This window comes from Chelonia mydas, chromosome 5 (genome assembly GCF_015237465.2).
Source record: "Chelonia mydas isolate rCheMyd1 chromosome 5, rCheMyd1.pri.v2, whole genome shotgun sequence".
Taxonomy (NCBI): domain Eukaryota; kingdom Metazoa; phylum Chordata; order Testudines; family Cheloniidae; genus Chelonia; species Chelonia mydas.
Genome location: NC_051245.2, coordinates 67819771 through 67840985, shown reverse-complemented (window position 1 = coordinate 67840985; position 21215 = coordinate 67819771). Strand labels below are relative to the sequence as shown.

Below are 21215 nucleotides of genomic sequence, written 5' to 3'. Positions count from 1 at the left end.
AGTCTTAGTATCCTGCAAGCCATCTTTCATGTGTTCTGTTCTTTAAAGATACTGTTTTTTACATAGTTCTTTTGCAGTAACTTCACTTCTCCCTGCTTATCTGCTAGTGCTTGATGCACCCTGGTAGTTGACTAAGTTTGACTGATTTTACTTTACTGAGAAAGGGACAGCTTTGTCATATCTATCAACTAGCCTCATATTATGTATCTGTCAATGTGGAGCTTCTGTCCTTTAGTTTTGCATGTGTTTTTCCTCTAGTGGATGATGATCCCTCACGCTAATCTTTGGGAGGTGATGGCATCAGTCAGCATCTCTATATATGGCTCCTGGTTGCCACAAAAGATAAATCATTCTATTTCTAAAATAGCTATGTTATCACCATGTTGCTTCCACTAGAGATTTCTTCACCAGATATGAAGTCCTAACTGACAAAGTGGGGAAGAGGGAGAACATAAAAAAAAATCAGCCAAACCGTCATCTTCCTTCTTATATTGAAGAATGACATCTTAAAGCCTATACATTTTTTAAAAAATGACATTCATTGCTTTTAACAGGTGAGCATCTCATAAACACTATGGTATGCTTCTGATTATCCAAATAGTATGGATAACATGGATTTTCTTTGGATAATCAGGAGCTCTGATAATCAAGAGGGCAGGAGCCATTCAGCAGCTTGGTGGACTCTTCCCACAGCTGTCATCGTCATCCTCCTGGCAGTCCTCGACGGGGGTCTCTGCTCTGCCCCATTTGCTCATTCCCATGACAGTGGGCTGCAGAAGTCTCCTTGCACTTCCATAAGGCAGGTGACACCCTGTCCCTGTAGGTGCAAGGATGTGGTGGGGAGCCTGTGGTCCTGGTGAGACAAGAGCAGAGATCCCCGGCTAGGACTCTGTTCTGCTCTGCTCTGCCACAACCACAGCCTTCCCTGCAGCTTGTCCTTGCGCGGATTGGATGTCGCTGACTGCAGAAGTTCAGGGAGCCCTGTCAAGGTTTCTTCCCCACTCTGAACTCTACGGTACAGATGTGGGGACCTGCATGAAAGACCCCGTAAACTTATTCTTACCAGCTTAGGTTAAAACTTCCCCAAGGTACAAACTTTTACCTTTTGTCCCTGGACCTTATGCTGCCACCACCAAAGTGTCTAACAAAAATAACAGGGGAAGTGCCCACTTGGAAACTTCTCCCCCACAATATATCCCCCCAAGCACTACACCCCCTTTCCTTGGGAAGGCTTGATTAAAAATCCTCACCAATTTCCATAGGTGAACACAGACCCAAACCCTTGGATCTTAAGAACAATGAAAAAGCAATCATGTTCTTGAAAGAAGAATTTTAATGAAAGAAAAAGTAAAAGAATCACCTCTGTAAAATCAGGATGGTAAATACCTTACAGGGTAATCAGATTTTAAACATAGAGAATCTCTCTAGGCAAAACCTTAAGTTAGAAAAAGATGCAAAAACAGGAATATACATTCCATTCAGCATAACTTATTTTATCAGCCATTTAAACAAAACAGAATCTAACACATATCTAACTAGATTGCTTACTAACTCTTTACAGGAGTTCTGACCTGCATTCCTGCTCTGGTCCCGGCAAAAGCAGCACACAGACAGAGAGGACCCTTTGTTGTCCCCGCCTCCAGCTTTGAAAGTATCTTGTCTCCTCATTGGTCATTTTGGTCAGGTGCCAGCGAGGTTATCTTAGCTTCTTAACCCTTTACAGGTGAAAGGATTTTTCCTCTGGCCAGGAGGGATTTAAAGGTGGTTAGCCTTCCCTTTATATTTATGACAAGCCCTCTGCAGCTCTGGTGTCACACCCCCATTCACTCCTATGACAAGAGGGCTTTCAGAGGGTTCCCTGCACTGCTGCAGGAGCCATTTAGCCACAGGGTGGCTTCCCTCACAGCTGGAGGTTCATCCTCCTCTTCACAGTGTTGGTGGGATGGGGGAGGTGGCTCTGCTCTATTATCTGAAGCTCTTGATTATCCAAATTCCTTCCTTGTGCCCTAACATGATATACATGACCTCTGCATCATATATCTCATGCCGGGGGACAAGGAAGAGATCTGAATAATGCAAAGGTTCGGGTAATAGTGTTTTGGATACTTGGGCGTATGCTGTAATTGAGTTTCATAACACCTTGTAAGTTAGGGAAGTAGTATTCTCATCTTGCAGTTAAGGAATTGAGTCACTAAGGGTAACATTTTCAAAAGCACTTAAGTCCCATTGAAAGTTAGTGGGACTTAAGTGCTTTTGAAAATGTTACCCAAAGAACATGTTACCCAAAGAAGCATGGCCAAAATGACATAGGTCTTTGGCAAAGCTGGAAATAGAAATCAGATCTCTGGCGGTCCAATTTTCAGTGCATTTAACCACAGATCTAATCTTCTCTCTTGATATATAATTGGCCTGGTATTTTTTTTTTTACTACTTTATGCTCCTTGGCCAGACCCATTTACCAGTTCACATTTTTACCATTTATGGGGGATTTACAGTATGAAAAATTGTCTGCATAAACTCTTGTAACAAAAATATTGCAGGAAGCTCTGATTGAACAAAAGAATGAAATCTTCAAGGCCTTGTAAATGGATTCAAAAGGTCAAGCCTTTTATTTAATGCCTTTGGGTGGACTTTTGAGGAATATTAACATGAGGGAGGATGGGAATAACCTGTAACAGTTCTTCTTCTTCTTCTGTGTGTTAGTGCAGATCCCATTCTAGGTACAGATGTGCCTCATGCATGCAAAACTAGAGGTGTTTTAATATCATCCATTAGGGCTGTGCATGTGTCCTCTGCTGCCTCATGCAGCAAGGGCATAAAGGGTGGGGGCAGTCGCTGTACATGGCAGCAGGATAGAACTTAGCTGATGGCTGACTCACTAGGCTTTAGCTCTGGCTAAATTTCTCTAATGCTTCTTCAGGCACTCTGAAATGCCTCAGAACTATCTTTATTCTGTATTACCTAGACTGTTCTAGCATTTGTCAAACAGAAGTTGCTTGCAGACCCTCCTGTACAACCACTTTCCCATACATAGCTTTTTTTTTTTTATGAGCTCTTAGAATGGTTGGCTTGAAACTTGCAGGCTAGTAGTTGGCTAGTTCCACTGAAAGACAGGTACAGCAGGTGCCTATTCTTGGGAGAGTCTTGCATTAAAGCAGGTACTTTGCCTACCTTTCGTTTTCTGAAAGAACCTGAAAGTTTAGGGACATGCGAGGCTGAAGCTGCATCTTCTGGAGCAGTCTCAGAGTGGGACTGGATCCAGAAGAGCCAAGCTTGAACATCCTTCTGATAGCCAAGCCCACATCTTCTAGCCCTCCATCTGTTAGCCTGTGACTCCAGAGATCTCTGCAGAGAAAGTGGCACCAAAGCCCAAGTTGGATTGACATTGGCATTAGTATTGACCCTGACTTAAAAATTGACACCTCAGACACCTGGAGCAAAGTGTTGCAAGTGGGAACTCCAAGCACTTGGACAGGAACTCTAGAAGGAGTTCTGTGTGCTCTCTTATAAAGAGGGACACTGGAATACATCACGAGACAACCCAACCAAATCATGCACTGCATTGATGACCGGGCAGAAAGGAGCAGACTGTGCTTCAAGAGTTCAGAGCTGTTTAGTGAATGGATAGTGATCTATGTTGACTGAAAAATTTCAGTGTCCCTATCCTCTCTGGGGAGCTGCATTCCCCCACCCTGTCAAAAACTCTTCAGTCATCATACCAGCAGACACTGTGTACCCTCCTACCAGAGACAGAGTACCAGGCTAGGGAATGCACAGGTGTAATATGGGGTGTCAGTCCTCCATGGCCTTGTCCCTGGACTTCTCTGCAGCAACCCGCCAGCAAATTTGATGGGATGGTTGAGAGTTGCATAGAAATCAGTGCACAGAGCATGACCTTTGGAAGCTGCATCACCCCATTCCCCCAGGTGTGATCTGTTGATAACATCAGACAGGTGTGTATGGGAGATCATAGCCCATGGCTACCCTATACAATCCATTGCTTACTCCCTTCCCCATTCCTCTTTAGGGATCCTTCTCATGAAAGCCTATTATAAACAGGAGTGGCCAGATTGCTTCACCTAGCAGCTATAGGGGAGGTTCCTCAAGAATACAAGGGAGGAGATGTCTGCTCCCACTATAACCTTATACCAAAGGGGGTCTTTGTCCTGTCCTAGACCTGAGGAGACTCAAGATATACACATGTCATCTCAGGTTCAGGATTGTAATACTTGCTTCTATCATGTCATCACTCCAAGCCCAAGACTGGTGCATGGTTCTTTACTTGTACGTAAAGATGCGTACTTCCACATTGCCATCCACTTGGTCCACAGGAAGTATCTAAGATTCACAGTGAGGCAAACCATTGCTAGTACAGAGTTCCACCCTTCGGACTCTCCACGCCATTAAGAGTGTTTGCTCAGTGTTGAGCTGTAGTGGCAGTGCACCTATGGAAACAAGAATGTTTTCCTGTGTCTGGATTGGCTGGTCTGAGACAGGTTCTAAGAGGAGGCTGAAGCAGCCCTGAATCACATCCTCTTCTTTCTCTCACAGATGGGACTCCTGGTGAACTATGAGAAGCTTTCTCTTAGATGCTAAGATGGTGCAGATGCTAAGAGTTCCAAAGAGTGCGACTTCATGTAAGTGAAAGCCTTCCTTCCAGAGGATGGATCCAGTCCTTGCTGTAGATAGTGTGCAAGCTACAGACAAGACCAGTTCCCACAGTGCATATGTCCACGTGCACATATGTGACCTTGCTTGCCAGATTTTGTTTGCTGCCTCGGCAACACTGCTCCCCATCTGGATGTCTTATGACGAAAGGAGTCTCAGGGACAAGTTGGTGTGCCACATGGACCCCCTGCAAGTGCAAGGGTCCAGGTCTCAGAACAATCTAAAACTACATATGAATGTCTTGAAACTGAGAGTCATCCTACTGGCTTATAAGGTGGTCCTAACAGTCCTTTGAAAGGCGGTGGTGCAGATCGTTAGAGACAGCATATCAGCTACACACTGTATAAACAAGCGGAAGTCACTCAATCATTCCCTCTCTGTCTGGAGGTCATTGAGTCTGGAAATGGTGCTATCAGCATGGGGTGACTCTAATAGTTCTCCATCTACCAGAGGTTAGCAATGACCTGGCTGACTTCTAGAGTAAGAATGTGGTGACCAGCCATGAATGGTCAGTGCAGAATCAATCCTGGAATTGTTATTCCGCCAGTGGAGAACTTGCACTATAGATCTTTTCACCATGGTGGACAACACCAACCATAAGGAGATGTGAACTCCAGTTCCCTTTTTGTTGCTTTTCTACTTTGATGGTTTCAAGTACAACTGTATGCCTTTCCAGCAATCCCCGGGATCATTATCTAAGATCAGATTGGGCAGAGCTATGGTCATCATCATACCCCCTGCCTGTCTGAGGCAGTTGTGGCTGTCAGATCTCCGGCATCTGACCTCCAGCTTCCCCCTGCCCCAATGTCTGCCCATCTGTCCAGAAACAGTCTGGCAGAAGTAGAGTCAAATATTGTACCTGGACCCGTAGCTGGTGCATCTGAGACCCTGGCTTTTGGGTGGTTGAGAAGGACTGAGAGAGACTGTTCATTGTAGGACAAGGAGATCCTTCTACAGAGTCAGAAACCCTCCATCAGGAAGACATATTCTTTAAAGTGGAAAGATTTTCCATATGGGCAGTGCCAAATGATGTGAACCAAGTTAAGGTCCTGATAGCCAAGATTCTGGACTACAGTACTGCTCCTGAAGCAAGGAATAGCAGCCTTTAGCTCCCTTAAAGTCTATCTGGCAGCAATATACAGAGAGCCATACTCCAGTACAATCACACTTGGTCTTTCATGCCCTGTAGTGTCTAGATTCCTCAAGAGATTTCTTCATACCTGCCCTCTAGTTTCAGACCCTGCTACCATCTGGGAGCTTAATGTTGTTCTCCTACAACTCATTTGAACCATTAGTGGAATGCTTGTTATATCATCTCCACCATCAGGACTGTCTTCTTCATAGCTACTATATCAGCATGAAGAGCCAGTGAACTGCAAGTTCTCATTCTGCCATTCTTTCACATGGGCGAAGTGGTGATGAGACCATACTCTAAATTAATCCCTAAAATGGTCTCTCAGAATTCCACCTGAACTAGTCCATCACCTTGCCAGTCGTCTTCCCAAAGCTGCACTTGTTGCCAGGAGGAAAGAAGCTTTGTACTCTGGATGTATCTAAGGCCCTGCTTTATTACATCAACAGGACCAAAGATGCCCCCCTCAACTTTCTCCACACCTCTTTGTCTTGACCAAATGTGGTGCATAAAAAGATCAAACTATCTTATCTCAGAATCTCTGTGTGGATTTCAAAATGCATTTTTACCTGCTACAAGTTGTCTGGCAAGCCTCTGCCTCCAAATATCAAGGCACACTCCACCAGGGCACAGGCAGCATCTCTGGCCTATTTCAGAAATATGCTGATCTTTGAGATCTGTCAGGCAGCCATGTGGAGCAACCCTGGAGACTTTTGGGAAACATTATGCACTTGATGAGGCTACATGACTGCCAGGATAGACGCCAAGTTTGAAAAAGCAGTACTTGAATCTCTCTTTGATACAGCTGAAACCCTGACTCTTGCCAGCTGGGGAGGATGCTACTTACCTAGAGTGGAATCCACACTGACACATACTCAAAGAAAATACAGTGACTTTCCCTTCGGTAACTATATGGTTCTTTGAGATGATGTATTTAGTGTGGATTCCACGACCCACCCTCCATCCCAGTTTTTCTGAGCCCTCAGTTATACAGGCTTTGAATTGCGAGGGCATTGTGGGAGGGTTGTGACTGTCCCACTCATGAGACACATTCAAGGCCCTGACAGACCTGGCTATTCAAAAAATCCAGACTGGTGTGTATGTTGCTCATGTACAGCTGGAGTGGGATCTGCACTGACTACGTGATCTTGAACCACAGTTTTTGTAGGTAAGTAACTGTATTTTACTTTCAAGGTTATATTATTGCATAACCTTCTTTTCCACAGTGCTGCTACTATAGATGTGGGGAGGAACTACATTTATATAACTTAAGCATTGGCTCCCAGGAGGCAATCTGTCTCTTTGCTGTAGAATGATAGGGAAGGAAAAGTATATGGACCACATGCTTATGAATATTATCTTAGTGATCATGGTAATAAATGACCCATTAAATAGTAAGCACGGGTGTTTTAAACTACAAATACAACTCGCTATCTCTTCACTTTGTTTCAGCTCTGCTATTGCTGTTACTGGTAAGCATCCCGTCATAGGGCTTGGGGAAGGCCACACACCATCAACAAAATAGTATAACTGACTCCATATGCCATGGTGTAAAACAAACCACATGAAAGAGAGTTTTGGTTTTGCTATAGTAACTTGCACTTGTGACGCTAATGGGTACAAACTTTTCAGATGGGAATGCAATTTTGTTTCAAGTTGACATTTCCCCCATTAAAACAGTGGGCTTCTACCACCGTAAGTCAGCTTTTGTCCCAAGTGGATTTCTCCATACAGGGAGATACTACTATGAATTTTTTTTATTTTTAATGGTGTGACCTTTTTGGTGCCCTAACTTAGCTAGGTCTCAGATGTTTGCCCTTAATCTTTGGATTTGGACTCTGGATATTATTATAAGAAATCATGCCAGAATCTTTCACATGGCTGAATGGGTAGAAGAGCAGAGTTATCCTAGAAAAGCACACAGTAAATCCCTGTAAAGCAAACAGTTCAAAAATAACTCAAAATCCTTTGTGATGGAGAACTCACACATACTAGAAGTAAAAGTGTGTGTAAGCTGTTACAGCTGACGGTGGTTTAACCTAGGTATCGGGGCAGGCATCAGGCCTTGTGGTCAGAATGGTCCTTAGAAACTAAGGACTAGGGTCAGAGCAAGAATCAGTATTGAGAAGCTAGAGTGAAGGATCAAGCCAGAATCAGTAGTAAAAGTTAAAGCCAAGGGTTAAACCGGAGGCTAGGAACTGGATACCAGAGCTGAGGGGCAAGCTGGAGACAGTAGTCATTAGTCAAAGATCCATGGTCAAGCTGGAGGTCAGAAACTGGAGTGAGCAGGGTAAGAGGCAAGGAAGGGCAGAGTAGGACAGAGGCAGAGGTGGGAGTCTGGCAGGAGTAGCAGGAACAAGGTAACACAGGAGCAGGCATTATGGTGGGTGTTGAGTAGCCAGCCTGCAGCTGCTGCTGACTTAAGAGCCAGCCTGCTGGCCCCTTCAGCCAGTCAGATGGCAAGGACAAATCAGGCAGCCTGCTGCTGCAGGCCAGCTGTACTGTTGGGGCAGTTTGGAGATTAGCTGTGCTACAGGCCTGATTCCTGAGAGAGTCAGGATCAGGTTGTCCTTAACCATGGTGAAAACACTGTTCCATTATGTTCTGTAGATGGGGCTTTAACCTTGTCACTATTAAACCTTGGAATACCAGTGCTATTGGTTTGGCTATATGCTACTGACACACAAAGGGAAAATAATTTATATTATGCAGTGAAAAGATGAATATAGATGACTGACTGTGGAAGCAATAATTAGTTGATTTCACTCGTGGTAACTTGATCTATTCATTTTTAATGTAACTTGTCTTTACAGCATTCTCTCATGGACTTCTCAGATTTCTTTTTCAAATGGGATATTGTTGAACTTCTAACTGCTGTTTTACTGGTGACTCTTGAAGACAGCTTGAATTGACATTCCAGCTTTATGGAACTATTTCCTTTGGGGAATAACTATTCATAGATCAGATGGACAGTTAGATGTATTTATGGGACTGCTCCTGAGGGACATCTAACTTTACTGGACACTTACTAGATAGCTTTTATTTACCATTGTAGTTTCAGCATGCATGACCAGAGCCAGTATAAAACTGTGGATGTCTCTTTTGGTGGGGAAGCGGGGATAAATAAACGTACAGATCCTGCAACATCTTTCCCTCAGCTTGCATTTATCATGTGTAGCTTCCAGTGTACTGTGCTATTTGGTTAAACATGTTCTTCAGCAAATTCTGTCAGCATGGGTATGTACTATTAGAAGGAAACTTTCTCCATTTCCCCAAATAAGTTTGAAGGTAGGAAGAAGGTAAAATTTCAAATGTCAACTTCATAATGACTACCAGATTAAATCCTGATCTGCAGCTGTCCTGATCTGCAGGACTGCTTGTGTCTTAAATAAAAAGAGATTTTCTCCATCAGATTACAGACTCTCTGCTTCCCTACTCATTATAGTTTTCTGTAACTTTTTATTGAATGACATACTCCATTATCTCTGCTTTGATCTAAGCAGGTGTTCTCTGTCCCTGGGGGCAAAAGATCCAAGAGCTATGCAAATTGCTTTACAGAAGGTGCTGTTTGACAAGTTATGTAGACTGCTTCTGGAGATTCAGCAAATGCCTCTACAATGTTAATGCTATTATAAGCCATGAGAGTAACATCCAGTCAGATATCATCTACTGTGCTCCTTTACTGCACTATGTTGTGGGTGAAAGTTACACTTCCTCAATCTTTACCCTTTTCTTAGGAAAAACATCTCTGCCATTGGTTCTTTTAGACTGGGGTGGGCAAACTTTTTGGCCCGAGGTCAACATCTGGGTATGGACATTGTATGGCAGGCCACAAATGCTCACAAAATTGGGGGTTGGGGTGCGGTAGGGGGTGAGTGCTCCGGCTGGGGATGTGGGCTCTGGGGTGGGGCCAGAAATGAGGAGATCAGGGTGCGGGAGGGGGCTCCGGTCTGGGGCAGAGGGTTGGTGGGGGGGGGGAGGAAGACTCTGGCTGGGGCTGCAAGCTCTGGGTTGGGGATGAGGGGTTTGGGGTAAAGGAGGGTGCTCTGGGCTGGGATTGAGTGGTTCAGAGGGCAGGAGGGGGATCAGGGCTGGGGCAGGGGGTTGGGGCACAGGAGGAGGTCAGGGGTGCAGGCTCTGGGTGGCGCTTAACTCAAGCAGCTCCCAGAAACAGTGGCATGTCCCTCCTCCGGCTCCTATGCAGAGGTGCAGCCAGGCGGCTCTCCACGCTGCCCTATCTGCAAGCACCACCCCTGCAGCTCCCGTTGGCTGTAGTTCCTGGCTAATGGGAGCTGTGGGGCAGCACTTGGGGCAGGGGCAGCCCCTGATTGCCCCTACATGTAGGAGCCAGAGTGGGGACATGCTGCTGCTTCTGGGAGCTGCGTGGAGTGGGGCAAGCCCCCACCCTGCTCCCTGGCTGGAGTGCCAGAGTGGGGCAAGCGCCAGACCCTGCTTCCCAGCGGAAACTTGAGGGCCAAATTAAAACGTCTGGAGGGCCTAATGCAGCCCCCGGGCCATAGTTAGCCCACCCCTGTTTCAGTAGTTAATCAGTTTTTTTCTCCTGTTCCTTCAATTTAGATGTCAAATTCACATATAAAGAGATTTTTTTTTTTTAAAGTACCAAGTAATGTTTAGAAGTGGAGGATCAATGTCCGGGTGTGAAGTCATGGGAATGAGGTCATTGCAACATGCCATGGGAATGAGGCCATTGCCACACACTTGTATCCTCCTGGCTCCTCTCAAGGGTCTTGCCATCCTTTTCTTTTCCCAGGGCAGCAAGAGAAAGGGTTCTTATATAGTATCTGGAGTGAATATTTTGAAGGTATTTCATGGACTCTGCAACCATGGATGGAGGAGGGAAAAATGAAAAATTGTGCCAAATAATATGGACATGATTTTTAAAAATCATAGTTATAAGAAGATAAACCCTCCTCTTTATAAAGAAACAACAGCTTTTATTCATAATGGTAAGATACATGAATGGTACAAAATTAATGTATTTCAGAAATATTGTTTCTATTTAGAAACAGTTCTCTACCCTTTTCATGAAATAGCTAATAATGAATTTTAACTTTGGCTTTTTTAAATTTATTTATTTATGAACCTGTCAATACTTTAAACACAACATTGGCTTGTCTCAAATTGCAGTTCTGAATGCAGTGATGGGGAGTGGTCTGCATGTTTGCCCTCCTATTTTGCTGCTACAGAAAAAGACCAATCCTCCAGTGATGAAAGCTGGGAGACTTTACCAGGCAGGGAGGAACGTGAACCTGAAGTGCAGAGCAACAGCAGTGGCCTAGAAGAGGAAAACACAGACTTCTGTTTCCAAGGCGGGTATGTTTTTTTGTATTTCAGAAAGTGATTTCTACTAATAAGTGAGAATTAATAATACGATGTGTACTCAAAAGTATATTTAATTATTGCCATTTTTAATAAATCTTAATTTACCATCAATTACCTCGGTTGCATCAGAAAGAATGCAGTATTTGCCTACATTTAGAACAGGAAATAACTCTGATGTTTCATACAGACCTACTGTTGGTAATTCTTGACTTCTGAATGATAGCTGTAGTAATACTGTAATGCTATTGAGAAATACTGATGATTGCACAAGCAACAAAAGAGACTTACTAGACTAAAACAGTCAGAGTGGATTCTGTATTATCTTTGTCCAAATTCGTTGTAATAAACACTCTTCTTCTTCACATATATTTACTTTTTATATTAACTTTTCAGATACCTTCTCCTATAAATCTACTTCCATGTTTTTCTGTCTGATTCTTCTCTTTACCTGGTTGCTCTTCTTCCTCTGGTCATGGAATTTGCCATCATCAGTTCTTTGTCTATTCAGTCATATGTGTCATTGACCATAGCAACTTTGTTCTTCAAAGCAAACTGTGGAGGCTTCCAGCTGAGAACTCTCCTCTGAGCCAGTCCGTATTGTTTCTTAATTGACTAGAGAGTTCTTCCTTGAGCAACAGTAGTCACTCCCAGTTTTTCTGCTCTTCTGCACTCTCAGATCCTGCTTGTCTTGGGAAATCACTACCACTAGGCTATCTCTGTTCTGGCCTTCATAAATTTCAGGTGTAATGAATTAGCACAGCCTTGCAAAAATACTGTTAAAAACTTACCAGTCCAGACACAAGATCTTTCCTGCCTTTGCAATATTGATGGTGGGAGAACCTGACATTTTATTCACCTGTCAAATTACTCGCCCTGGGAGATTACACATTTGAAAGGTTATTCAGTGTATATTTTTGGGTGAAAGTATGCAGCTTTCCATTACTCTTTTTACCCTGTTAAATAATATTATATGTCAAGAATTTTGAATGAGTGCCTAAATTTGGTTACTTATATCTGTTCGTAGGCATCTAAATCAAAATGGCCTGATTTCACAGACTTTGAGGGTTGCAAGTGTTCAACACTTCAAAAAATAATAATTTAGATGATTTAGATGTCTAAATATGCGTATAGGTGACCAAATATAGGCACTGATGTTTGAAAATGTTGATCTTTATACTTTTTTTAAAATAATTGGTACAGCTTATATAGTGCTGCTATATTAGTGACAATAATAGTGTGGTGAATAATTTTCTGAATCACCACTTCTCAAACTGATCTGCAGAGCTGTTTTGGTCACAATGGTTATTGTATTCTAGAAATTTCATTTATCTGGAGAAGTCTTCAGACTTCACAGGGGTCTGTTTTGTTCCTGTGGTAGATTCCTTGTATGGCTCTGTGTCCAGGTTGCTGTGCAGGAATTTGCCTATTAATTAGTCTTTGAGTGTTTTTTCTGGTGTAAATTCAACTCTGATCAAATTTATTGACAAAAAATAAATTGTAAAACTTAAACAGAGTAACACTCTGTGAGGCAATTTGGAGAGATTAGACCAGAGTGAGATGTAGGGATATTTGGTACTAATAAATATTGGCTCTAAATCCAGAAAGAGGAAGTAAATAGCAGAGATACTGTATCAGATTAGGAACATATGTCCACTTTAATTCTACTTAGTTATTTTATTTTCATCCCCTAATGGTGTTATAGGATGTTTTCTATTAATTGGATGTGATATATCTTGACTTTAGCAAAGTGTTTGATACGGTCTACCACAGTATTCTTGCCAGCAAGTTAAAGAAGTATGGATTGGATGAATGGACTATAAAGTGGGTAGAAAGCTGGCTAGATTGTCGGGCTCAACGGGTAGTGGTCAACCGTTCGGTGTCTAGTTGGCAGCTGGTATCAAGCGGAGTACCCCAGGGTTGGTCCTGGGGCCAGTTTTGTTCAACATCTTTATCACTAATCTGGATGATGGGATTAATTGCATCCTCAGCAAGTTTGCAGATGACACTAAGATGTGGGGAGAGGTAGATATGCTGGAGGGCAGGGATAGGGTCAAGAGTGATCTAGACAAATTGGAGGATTGGGCCAAAAGAAATCTGATGAGGTTCAGCAAGGACAAGTGCAGAGTTCTGCACTTAGGAAGAAAGAATCCCATGCACCGCTACAGGCTGGGGACAGACAGGCTAAGCAGCAGTTCTGCAGAAAAGGACCTGGGGATTACAGTGGATGAGAAGCTGGATATGAATCAGCAGTGGGCTCTTGTTACCAAGAAGGCCAATGGCATTTTGAGCTGTATCAGTAGGATCATTGCCAGCCGATTGAGGGAAGTGATTATTCCCCTCTGTTTGGCACGGTGAGGCCACACCTGGAGTATTGCTTCCAGTTTGGTCCTCCGACTACAGAAGGGGTGTGGCCAAATTGGAGAGAGCCCAGGGGAGGGCAACGAAAATGATTAGGGGGATGGGGCACATGATTTATGAGGAGAGACTGAGGGGTTATTTAGTCTTCAGAAGAGAAGAGTGAGGGGGGATTTGATAGCAGCCTTCAACTACCTGAAGGAGGGTTCCAAAGAGGATGGAGCTCGGCTGTTCTCAGTGGTGGCAGATGGCAGAAAAAGAAGCAATGGTCTCAAGTTGCAGTGGGGGAGGTCTAGGTTGGATATTAGTAAACACTATTTCACTAGGAGGGTGGTGAAGCACTGGAATGGGTTACCTAGGCTTGACAAAGCCTTGGCTGCGATGATTTAGTTGGTGTTGGTCCTGCTTTGAGCAGGGGATTAGACTAGATGACCTCCCGAGGTCTCTTCCAACCCAAATATTCTGTTATTCTATGAATCAAGAACTAAAGGTGTTGAAAGTGTGTGAGATTTGAAAGTTGCAAGGGAAGTGTACGCTAGGGTGGATATTTAGCTTAAGGAGGAGTCTATAATATACAATCTCTTAAATAAAGCTGTGATTTTTCTCTTTGGGGTTATTGGTGGCCTGGGCAGGGAGAGAAAAAGTTTTTTTGATAAAAACACAAATATCTCATGAATGACAACGAAACTATCTTTTATGTTCTATGCAGGGCAGGGCATTTCTTGTGTATTTGTCTAAAATATGTTAAATCTGGATCAAAAACCAAAACAAAATTTGAGCATTTACTGTTCTTTTTCTTTTCTTTTAACTTACAAAGTCTGGCCAAAAATATAGAATGTTGTCTTCCCAATGTGCCATAGGCTTTCTTTGGGTTGTCATAACTGGAAGATCAGTAAGCATTCAAGGCAGTGCTAGAAAGGTCATTCACTATGAAATGCAGAAGGAAATGGATTAAAGAAAAACTAGGTAATTTTACCTAGGACATTCACTGTAGTGTGCATTCAATTACCTTGTTGACCAAAAAGCTGCACAAGGCTTTCTCTGGGGTTTTTTTCTGTCATTCAAGCCATTCAAATTGCAGTCTTGAGGTCAGTGGCATCAACAGACTGATTGAATTATGATCGTGTATTCCCTTGGGTGGTACATTTTTTCTGTATTTGCTATATGAAATAGAAGAATCATCTGAATATACCCAATCTTTTAAAAATAGCTTTCCTTTCTGACAAGCACTAGAGTTCCATTGCTGTGTTGCAAAAGATGGCTTGTGGCCAGCACAGTGCAAGCACTCTGGCATGGCAAATTTACCACCTGAATTTTGCTTTTCGTCAAAGCAGTGTCTGTGGCTTGTCATGTTGGTCAACAGTGTTGCGTACAACAGCCACACAATACCCATAGTCCTACTGTTAGTGGTGGTCTCTTCAAGGCCTTTGCCTTCACGCTTGGTGAATGAATAAAAGTGTTGCTTAACTAGTATCGGAGCAGTGGTAGTAACCTGTTGCAAACAACTGCTGAGATTTAGTGTGATTCATCCTCTTCATATGTTGGATTTTTTTCTAAATTGGAATAAAAATATAGACATAAGGGCTTTTATCCTTTCTGTCTGAACCATAAAACAATTGAAAAAGATATGTTTGCATTCTCTTCAGAAATCACGCAGTTCTGCATTACATAGCCAAGAAGATGAGACTCTTGCAGTGTGTCAGAAGTGAAAATCATATTTTCTAAGGACAGTATACAGTACAGTCTTTACAGGGCAGTTACCCTCAATAATTCCCTGATCTGCAGCACACACAAAAAAGTGGGTCAGGGCCAGTGTGGCTGCCACTTTATTTAAAAAAAGGGGGGGGGGCAAACCATGGGATTGAAGGGCCCCTAAAATCACCTAATTGCAGCGGGAGAAAGCACACCTGCTGCCCCTGTAGGGGAAGTCCATATAGGTCTGTGAGCAGCAATTGAAGGACAGCAGAGGGCAGGTTTACACTCCCAAATACTTGAAACCCTGTATTGCTGGGAGACAGTGTACGCAAAATATACTGAGTAATGAGGGGAAAAGGGAGGGGGCACCTGCAGCAATATTTCTCTTCTGCCCTCTTCCCTCTTGCCCAGTGGTTCTCAAACTTTTGTACTGGTGACCCCTTTCACACAGCAAGCCTCTGAGTGCGACCCCCCCTAATAAATTAAAAACACTTTTTAATATATTTAACACCATTATAAATGCTGGAGGCAAAGCGGGGTTTGGGGGTGGAGGCTGGCAGCTCACGACCCCCTGAGGGTCCCTACCCCCAGTTTGAGAACCCCTGCTCTTGCCAGACATCTCACTGGGAACTAACCACTCTGTCAGAATGTTATAGCCTCTGCAAGATTATGGAGAGCTGCAGCCTACCAGATACATGAATTTGAACTTGAACTGCTCTCTCTCTTCTGCTACAAACATGGTTACCCCAGTTTTCACTGCAGTGGGGCAGCCTGTTTGAAGTGTAGTGTGTGGTGAGCAAAGCTATAGGCTGTATTTACCCAGCATTCCTTGCCTATCCCTGCTTCTGTCAGACATGGATTTAGCATCACCACCTTTTTGAGAGGGAGTATAACTGAGGTTGGAGAAGCTATTTTATCTCACTCTGCCTTCTACAGTTGAAAGGGACCACTAGATTGCAGTGAGAAGTCAGGATAACCCTGAGTGCAATAAGAGGGAGGGAATGGAGAAAATCAGATCACGGATGATTATCCTGGGCAGAGCTAGCCCTTTCCACATGCTGAAACTTGTTCATTTCTTTATAAGTTCTTATACTGCCGTCATCTCTGTAGTATATGAGAGGAGTTAGTGCCCAGTGTGGGGAAGGGGACTATAGGCAGGTGACATCTCAGGGGTTTTGTTGGTGCCTGTTCTCTCCTTTTCAGGTACTTGTATTGAGCCCATCATGGCAATATTGGAGTATCTTCCTGCCCCTACCCCAATAATGTAGCATACTGAGTCCTATTCAACCTCTGATAGTTGCCGAGATTCCAGGAGAGGCATAACAATTGCAGCAGTTGAGTTGTCTTCTGCTGTCTGTCCTCTGCTGCAGATAGACAGGCTCCTTCTATGTTCTTGCAAGGAATCAGGGTTATTTCTGATTTCTGGGGATGGGGACTCTGTGAGGCCCATAACCTCAATTTTCCATTACAGCAGCACCTTAAAATGCCCATTAATGGCAATTACAGACCTTGACCCTCACTGACTGGCAAAGTGAGCAGTCTAGAGTCAAACACTAACTTTTTAATTAAATTTCTTTAAATGCTATTAAAGACTATCTTACCTGAAAAAACAGTAACATGGGTGATGTCAATATATTAATTCAACTTTATTCTCAGTTAGGGACTCAGTAATTTATCAAATTTAATCCTGGTGTCCCTTTCAGTGAAAAATTAATTGAAAACTTACAATTCTTTTAAAAAAGTGAGCAAGAGTTTAGGTGTTCTCTGAACTAAGAAAAAGCTTAAACTAAACGAAGCTTCTTTCAATTGAGCTAGTTCAAATTTATTGAAAAACTCATTTAACACCAGTGTAGACACAGTTTTACACCTTTTAACTCAACTTCACCTATAATTCAGCCTGCTAAAATCAAGCTGAAGGAGTGTGTATATTCATGTTACATGGAGTTTTCAGTTGAACTAACTTGGTTTAAGAAGGTACTTATTTCTCTTCTCTAAGCAAGGCCTTAGAGGCCATTAGGGATAGCTCTGTGGTAACAATTGGCAAATGTTAACTCTTATTAGCTTCTTCTGTAACTCCACCTGTTGTGCATCTCCTGCTCTCCCTCTCAACGCCACATTGTACCCAATATTATGTGTACTAGTTATGTATTGTTCAGCCTAGTACCTGTTGTCCCAAGTTGCAGGGTTTCCACCACTTATCTTGTGAGATTATTGCACAGTTTAAATTTTAATGTAAAAAAGCTTTTCCTGAGATTCAGCCTAAAATTTGCTTTGTTGATTTCACCTCTTTAGTCTTGGCTATATCCCTGTGTACTATCCTAATTAAATAATTCCTGATCACTCATGTTGATTTTTCTCTGAACTTCCTCCAAATTGTCACTATCTTTCGAATAAAAAAATCAGGAGTCAGTATGATGTTCAAGGTGCAGTCACTCCAGAACTTAAAATGCAATGTTTAGCCATCTTGTAGCAGATAAAACAGTATCAGGAGACCTGTAATTGGCACCTGTTAGCTCAAGTAGCTATTTGCTTGTGGCAAAAAATGAGGGTGAGCAGATGCTAAATCCAATGCTTTTCCTTTTACTTTGTGCCAAACTATGATGAGATGTGTGCCAGCTGTTAATTGGGCTTGCTTCTAGCAGTTGGAGCTGCTACTTTTCCTCTAGTGGCCCCATCTTGATTTCCAGAATCTAAGCTTTAATTTAAAAAAAAGTTTAGCTTCTCCACTCTAAAGGCTAGAGACTTAATCTTGAAAATGAGTGTAACCCATGCAGTTTTGCCTCCCTAGGTCTCTAGGCAGCCTGAAACAATAGCACTGAGAATTCTGAAAAAAGAAAAGGAGTACTTTGTGGCACCTCAGAGACGAACAAATTTATTTGAGCATAAGCTTTCGTGAGCTACAAGCTGTAGCTCACGAAAGCTTATGCTCAAATAAATTTGTTCGTCTCTAAGGTGCCACAAGTCCTCCTTTTCTTTTTGCGGATACAGACTAACACGGCTGCTACTCTGAAACCTGAGAATTCTGAGTATCCTTTCTTCATCTGGTGTGCTAACTCTGGGGCTGCTTGATTTAAATGTTAGTTTAAGTATTTCATTAGTGATGAAAACATGCCAGAAAGAAGGATGGTCCTCTTATGGTCATCTTCTCAATTTACTATGTGAAGCATCTAATTTTGGCAACAAGAGTGTGTAGTTCTTGGGTTGATAGTGGATGGAGCTTGGGAGAGTACCATCTCCTTCTGCTCTCCATCTGACTTCTACTTAATATTTGGATTCCAGAATCATTTAAATGTATTGCCTGTTTTCGCAAGTGACTTGCCAATGGAATAGCTATAGTATACTGATATTCTAGTATATTAATATCTAGAGCTAGTAGGTTTTGCATGTCCACCAAAGTAGATTTCAGTTCTACAAGGATAAGCACCTTATTCAGTCAGGTTATGGATTGAAATATAGGAAGAGAAACACCATCAACAATTGTAAAAATAGGAATGAAAATGTATTTAAAAGATAAACCAAAAGTGAGCATGACACACAGACTGTATTAGATGCTGAAAAAACTAAAATGTATTTGTACCTTAAATGACTCAGTATTCAATTCTGTGTGAAATAATACTTCACTCTCCTATACCAATTTTGATCTGAAAGCACTTTAAAAATATCCCAAATTAATTCCATAATATCCCTGCTAAGGGTAGGCAGGTTTTAATCCCAGGTGAAGGATGTCTGAGGCATAGAGATAAAAAAAAAAAGTTTGCTCATGGTCATGCAGTAAGTCCAGTTGCAAAGCCAGGTAGACTCCTAACTCCAGTCCAGTATACCAATGAGTGGATATATGTACTTTGTTGGGCAGTGCAATTTTAATTTTTTTTTGTTTAAAACGTATATTATGCTGACTAGACTTCACACAATCAGTCCAAAAGGGTTATGATCAGAGTACCCCTTTTTTCCCCCATTGTTGATCCAGTACAAAAGTACAAATCTTGGGGCAACAATCAAAGTGTAAATTTAAAATATTAATTTCAGATTTTCCCTGAGAGCATAAGAATTTTCCTATGATTTTTCCCCAGATTCCTATTATATACAACAACATATACAAATCTGCCAGTGAGAAAATGGAGTGCCTCTTTCTGCCTGCCTTATATTAACAGTAGCAAAGGAAATGGAACTGTTTAGTGCTATTCTCCAGACAGGCCAGTTGGCCAGCCTACAGTTTTGGCTTTCCGGCTCCACTGTTGCAAGCTGGACTCCTGTTCTTGGTCACCAATCCCTTGCTTGCTGGTTCCATGGAACATTTCAAAGAGAATGCACTGTAATCCAGTTAACTGCCCTCTTGTAGGGAAAGATGGATAGCAAAATTCAGCAGGAAACTGGGCCCTGGCTGGACAGTGAGACAAATGCGATTCTGGCTGCAACATAGCAAGTTCTGCAGTAAAAATGCTGATTTCTGTGGTATCTTGGGGAAAAGCCAAATTCCATGACCACAGAATTATGGCTGTCACGGAGCTCTGATATTTGGTGAATGGGTCAGGTGATACCTCTCGGAGCTATTGTCTTAGGATCTTGGCAGATGACATTGGATTCAGAGTCTAGTTCTTCTGAGCCCTGGTCTACACTGAGGGGGGGGTCCGATCTAAGTTACGCAACTTCGGCTATATGAATAATATAGCTGAATTTGACGTATTTAGATCGACTTACTGTGGTGTCTCCACCACAGTGAGTCGACCGCTGCCACTCCCCCATCGACTCTGCCTGCGCCTCTCGCGGTGCTGGAGTACAGGAGTCGACGGGACAGCGCTTAGGGGTCGATTTATTGCGTCTGGACCAGACACGATAAATCGATCCCTGCTGGATCGATTGCTGCCCACCGATCTGGCGGGTAGTGAAGACATACCCTCAGTCTGAGAAAGCTGCATTTACAGCCCTTAAGAGTAAAAGAAGTATCCTCCATTATTTACATTTACTTTAGAACTTATTTTGTTTAAGTTACAGCTTTTCTAATATTTGTTTGTAGGGAACAGACCTCTTTGGAGGAGGGAGAGATTCCTTGGCTGCAGTACCATGAAGAAATTGAAAGTAGCAGTGATGAGGAAAATGATCCAGTTAGCCATTTTGTGCATCCAGGATTTTTCATGTTGGATGGGAACAACAACCTTGAGGATGACTCCAGTATGAGTGAAGACCTAGACATGGAGTGGAGGTATGCACCTGTGCATAAAAGTGATGGGTTCTGTGTGAGATGATATTAGTAGTTAGTTTTTCTGTCATCTTGCACTTCGTGCTATATTTAGGAGGCCACAAATTGTGCATTGTTCTACTGCTTAAACAAGCCGATGATACTGGAGTTTCAGGCTTAACTTGCAATAAGTGCTGTTTCTTCCAACAAGAAGAACAAGACTTCGGGTTGTGCCTTTTAGGTCTTCATGATGCTAAGCCACACTCTGAAAGCTCTTGCTCCTCTCCCAACAAAAAAGTTTATTTCCTGCTTATTTTTCTACATTAGGAACTTAGGTCCTGTCTAGCCTGGAAGACGTGTCATATTGTTCAGGTTCAAATTTTAAGATAGTTCTGATGTACCACGTAGTTATTTCAAATTGGAGATCCTGTGGATGTAATTTTGGATTCATTTCCAGGTTGATAAGTGCCCCTATATAAATGTTGTTATACACATTTTTGATTACATAAGAATATTCATCTAATTGAATGGTGAAGTATATATGATCTTGGTAAAGGTTTTTATTTTGTAGTTACTCCTCTGCAATTATAGGGATTTAGATCAGCATTATAAACCTTGTCTTATTTCTCTTTTCAGTGCTATGTACATAGAAATTATTTTTACATGTTTCTTTCCATTTCAGTATTAAGATTACTTAGAAATATTGCAAAATACCAAGATAATTACAATAGGAGTAGGGAGATGACTTTGCCTCCATATGCCATTCATAAGACCATTACTAGAATATTGCATACAGTCTGGTATCCACATTTTAAAAAGAAAGTTGAAAAATTAGAGAGTGCAGAA

General features: G+C 42.4%; 1 protein-coding gene across 7 annotated transcripts in view; it reads left to right on the top strand.

Annotated features, from left to right (window-relative positions):
* Positions 1-21215, top strand: part of PJA2 (praja ring finger ubiquitin ligase 2) — a 97205-nt gene that overhangs the window by 51678 nt on the left and 24312 nt on the right. For 6 of the 7 annotated variants that reach the window (XM_037901527.2, XM_007055424.4, XM_027817827.3 and 3 more), the window contains 2 exons: positions 10949-11134; positions 20208-20393. In XM_037901527.2, coding sequence (XP_037757455.1) covers positions 10949-11134; positions 20208-20393 — 372 coding nt within the window. The remainder of the gene's footprint in view (positions 1-10948; positions 11135-20207; positions 20394-21215) is intronic. The other variant, XM_037901531.1, reaches the window with a different exon arrangement.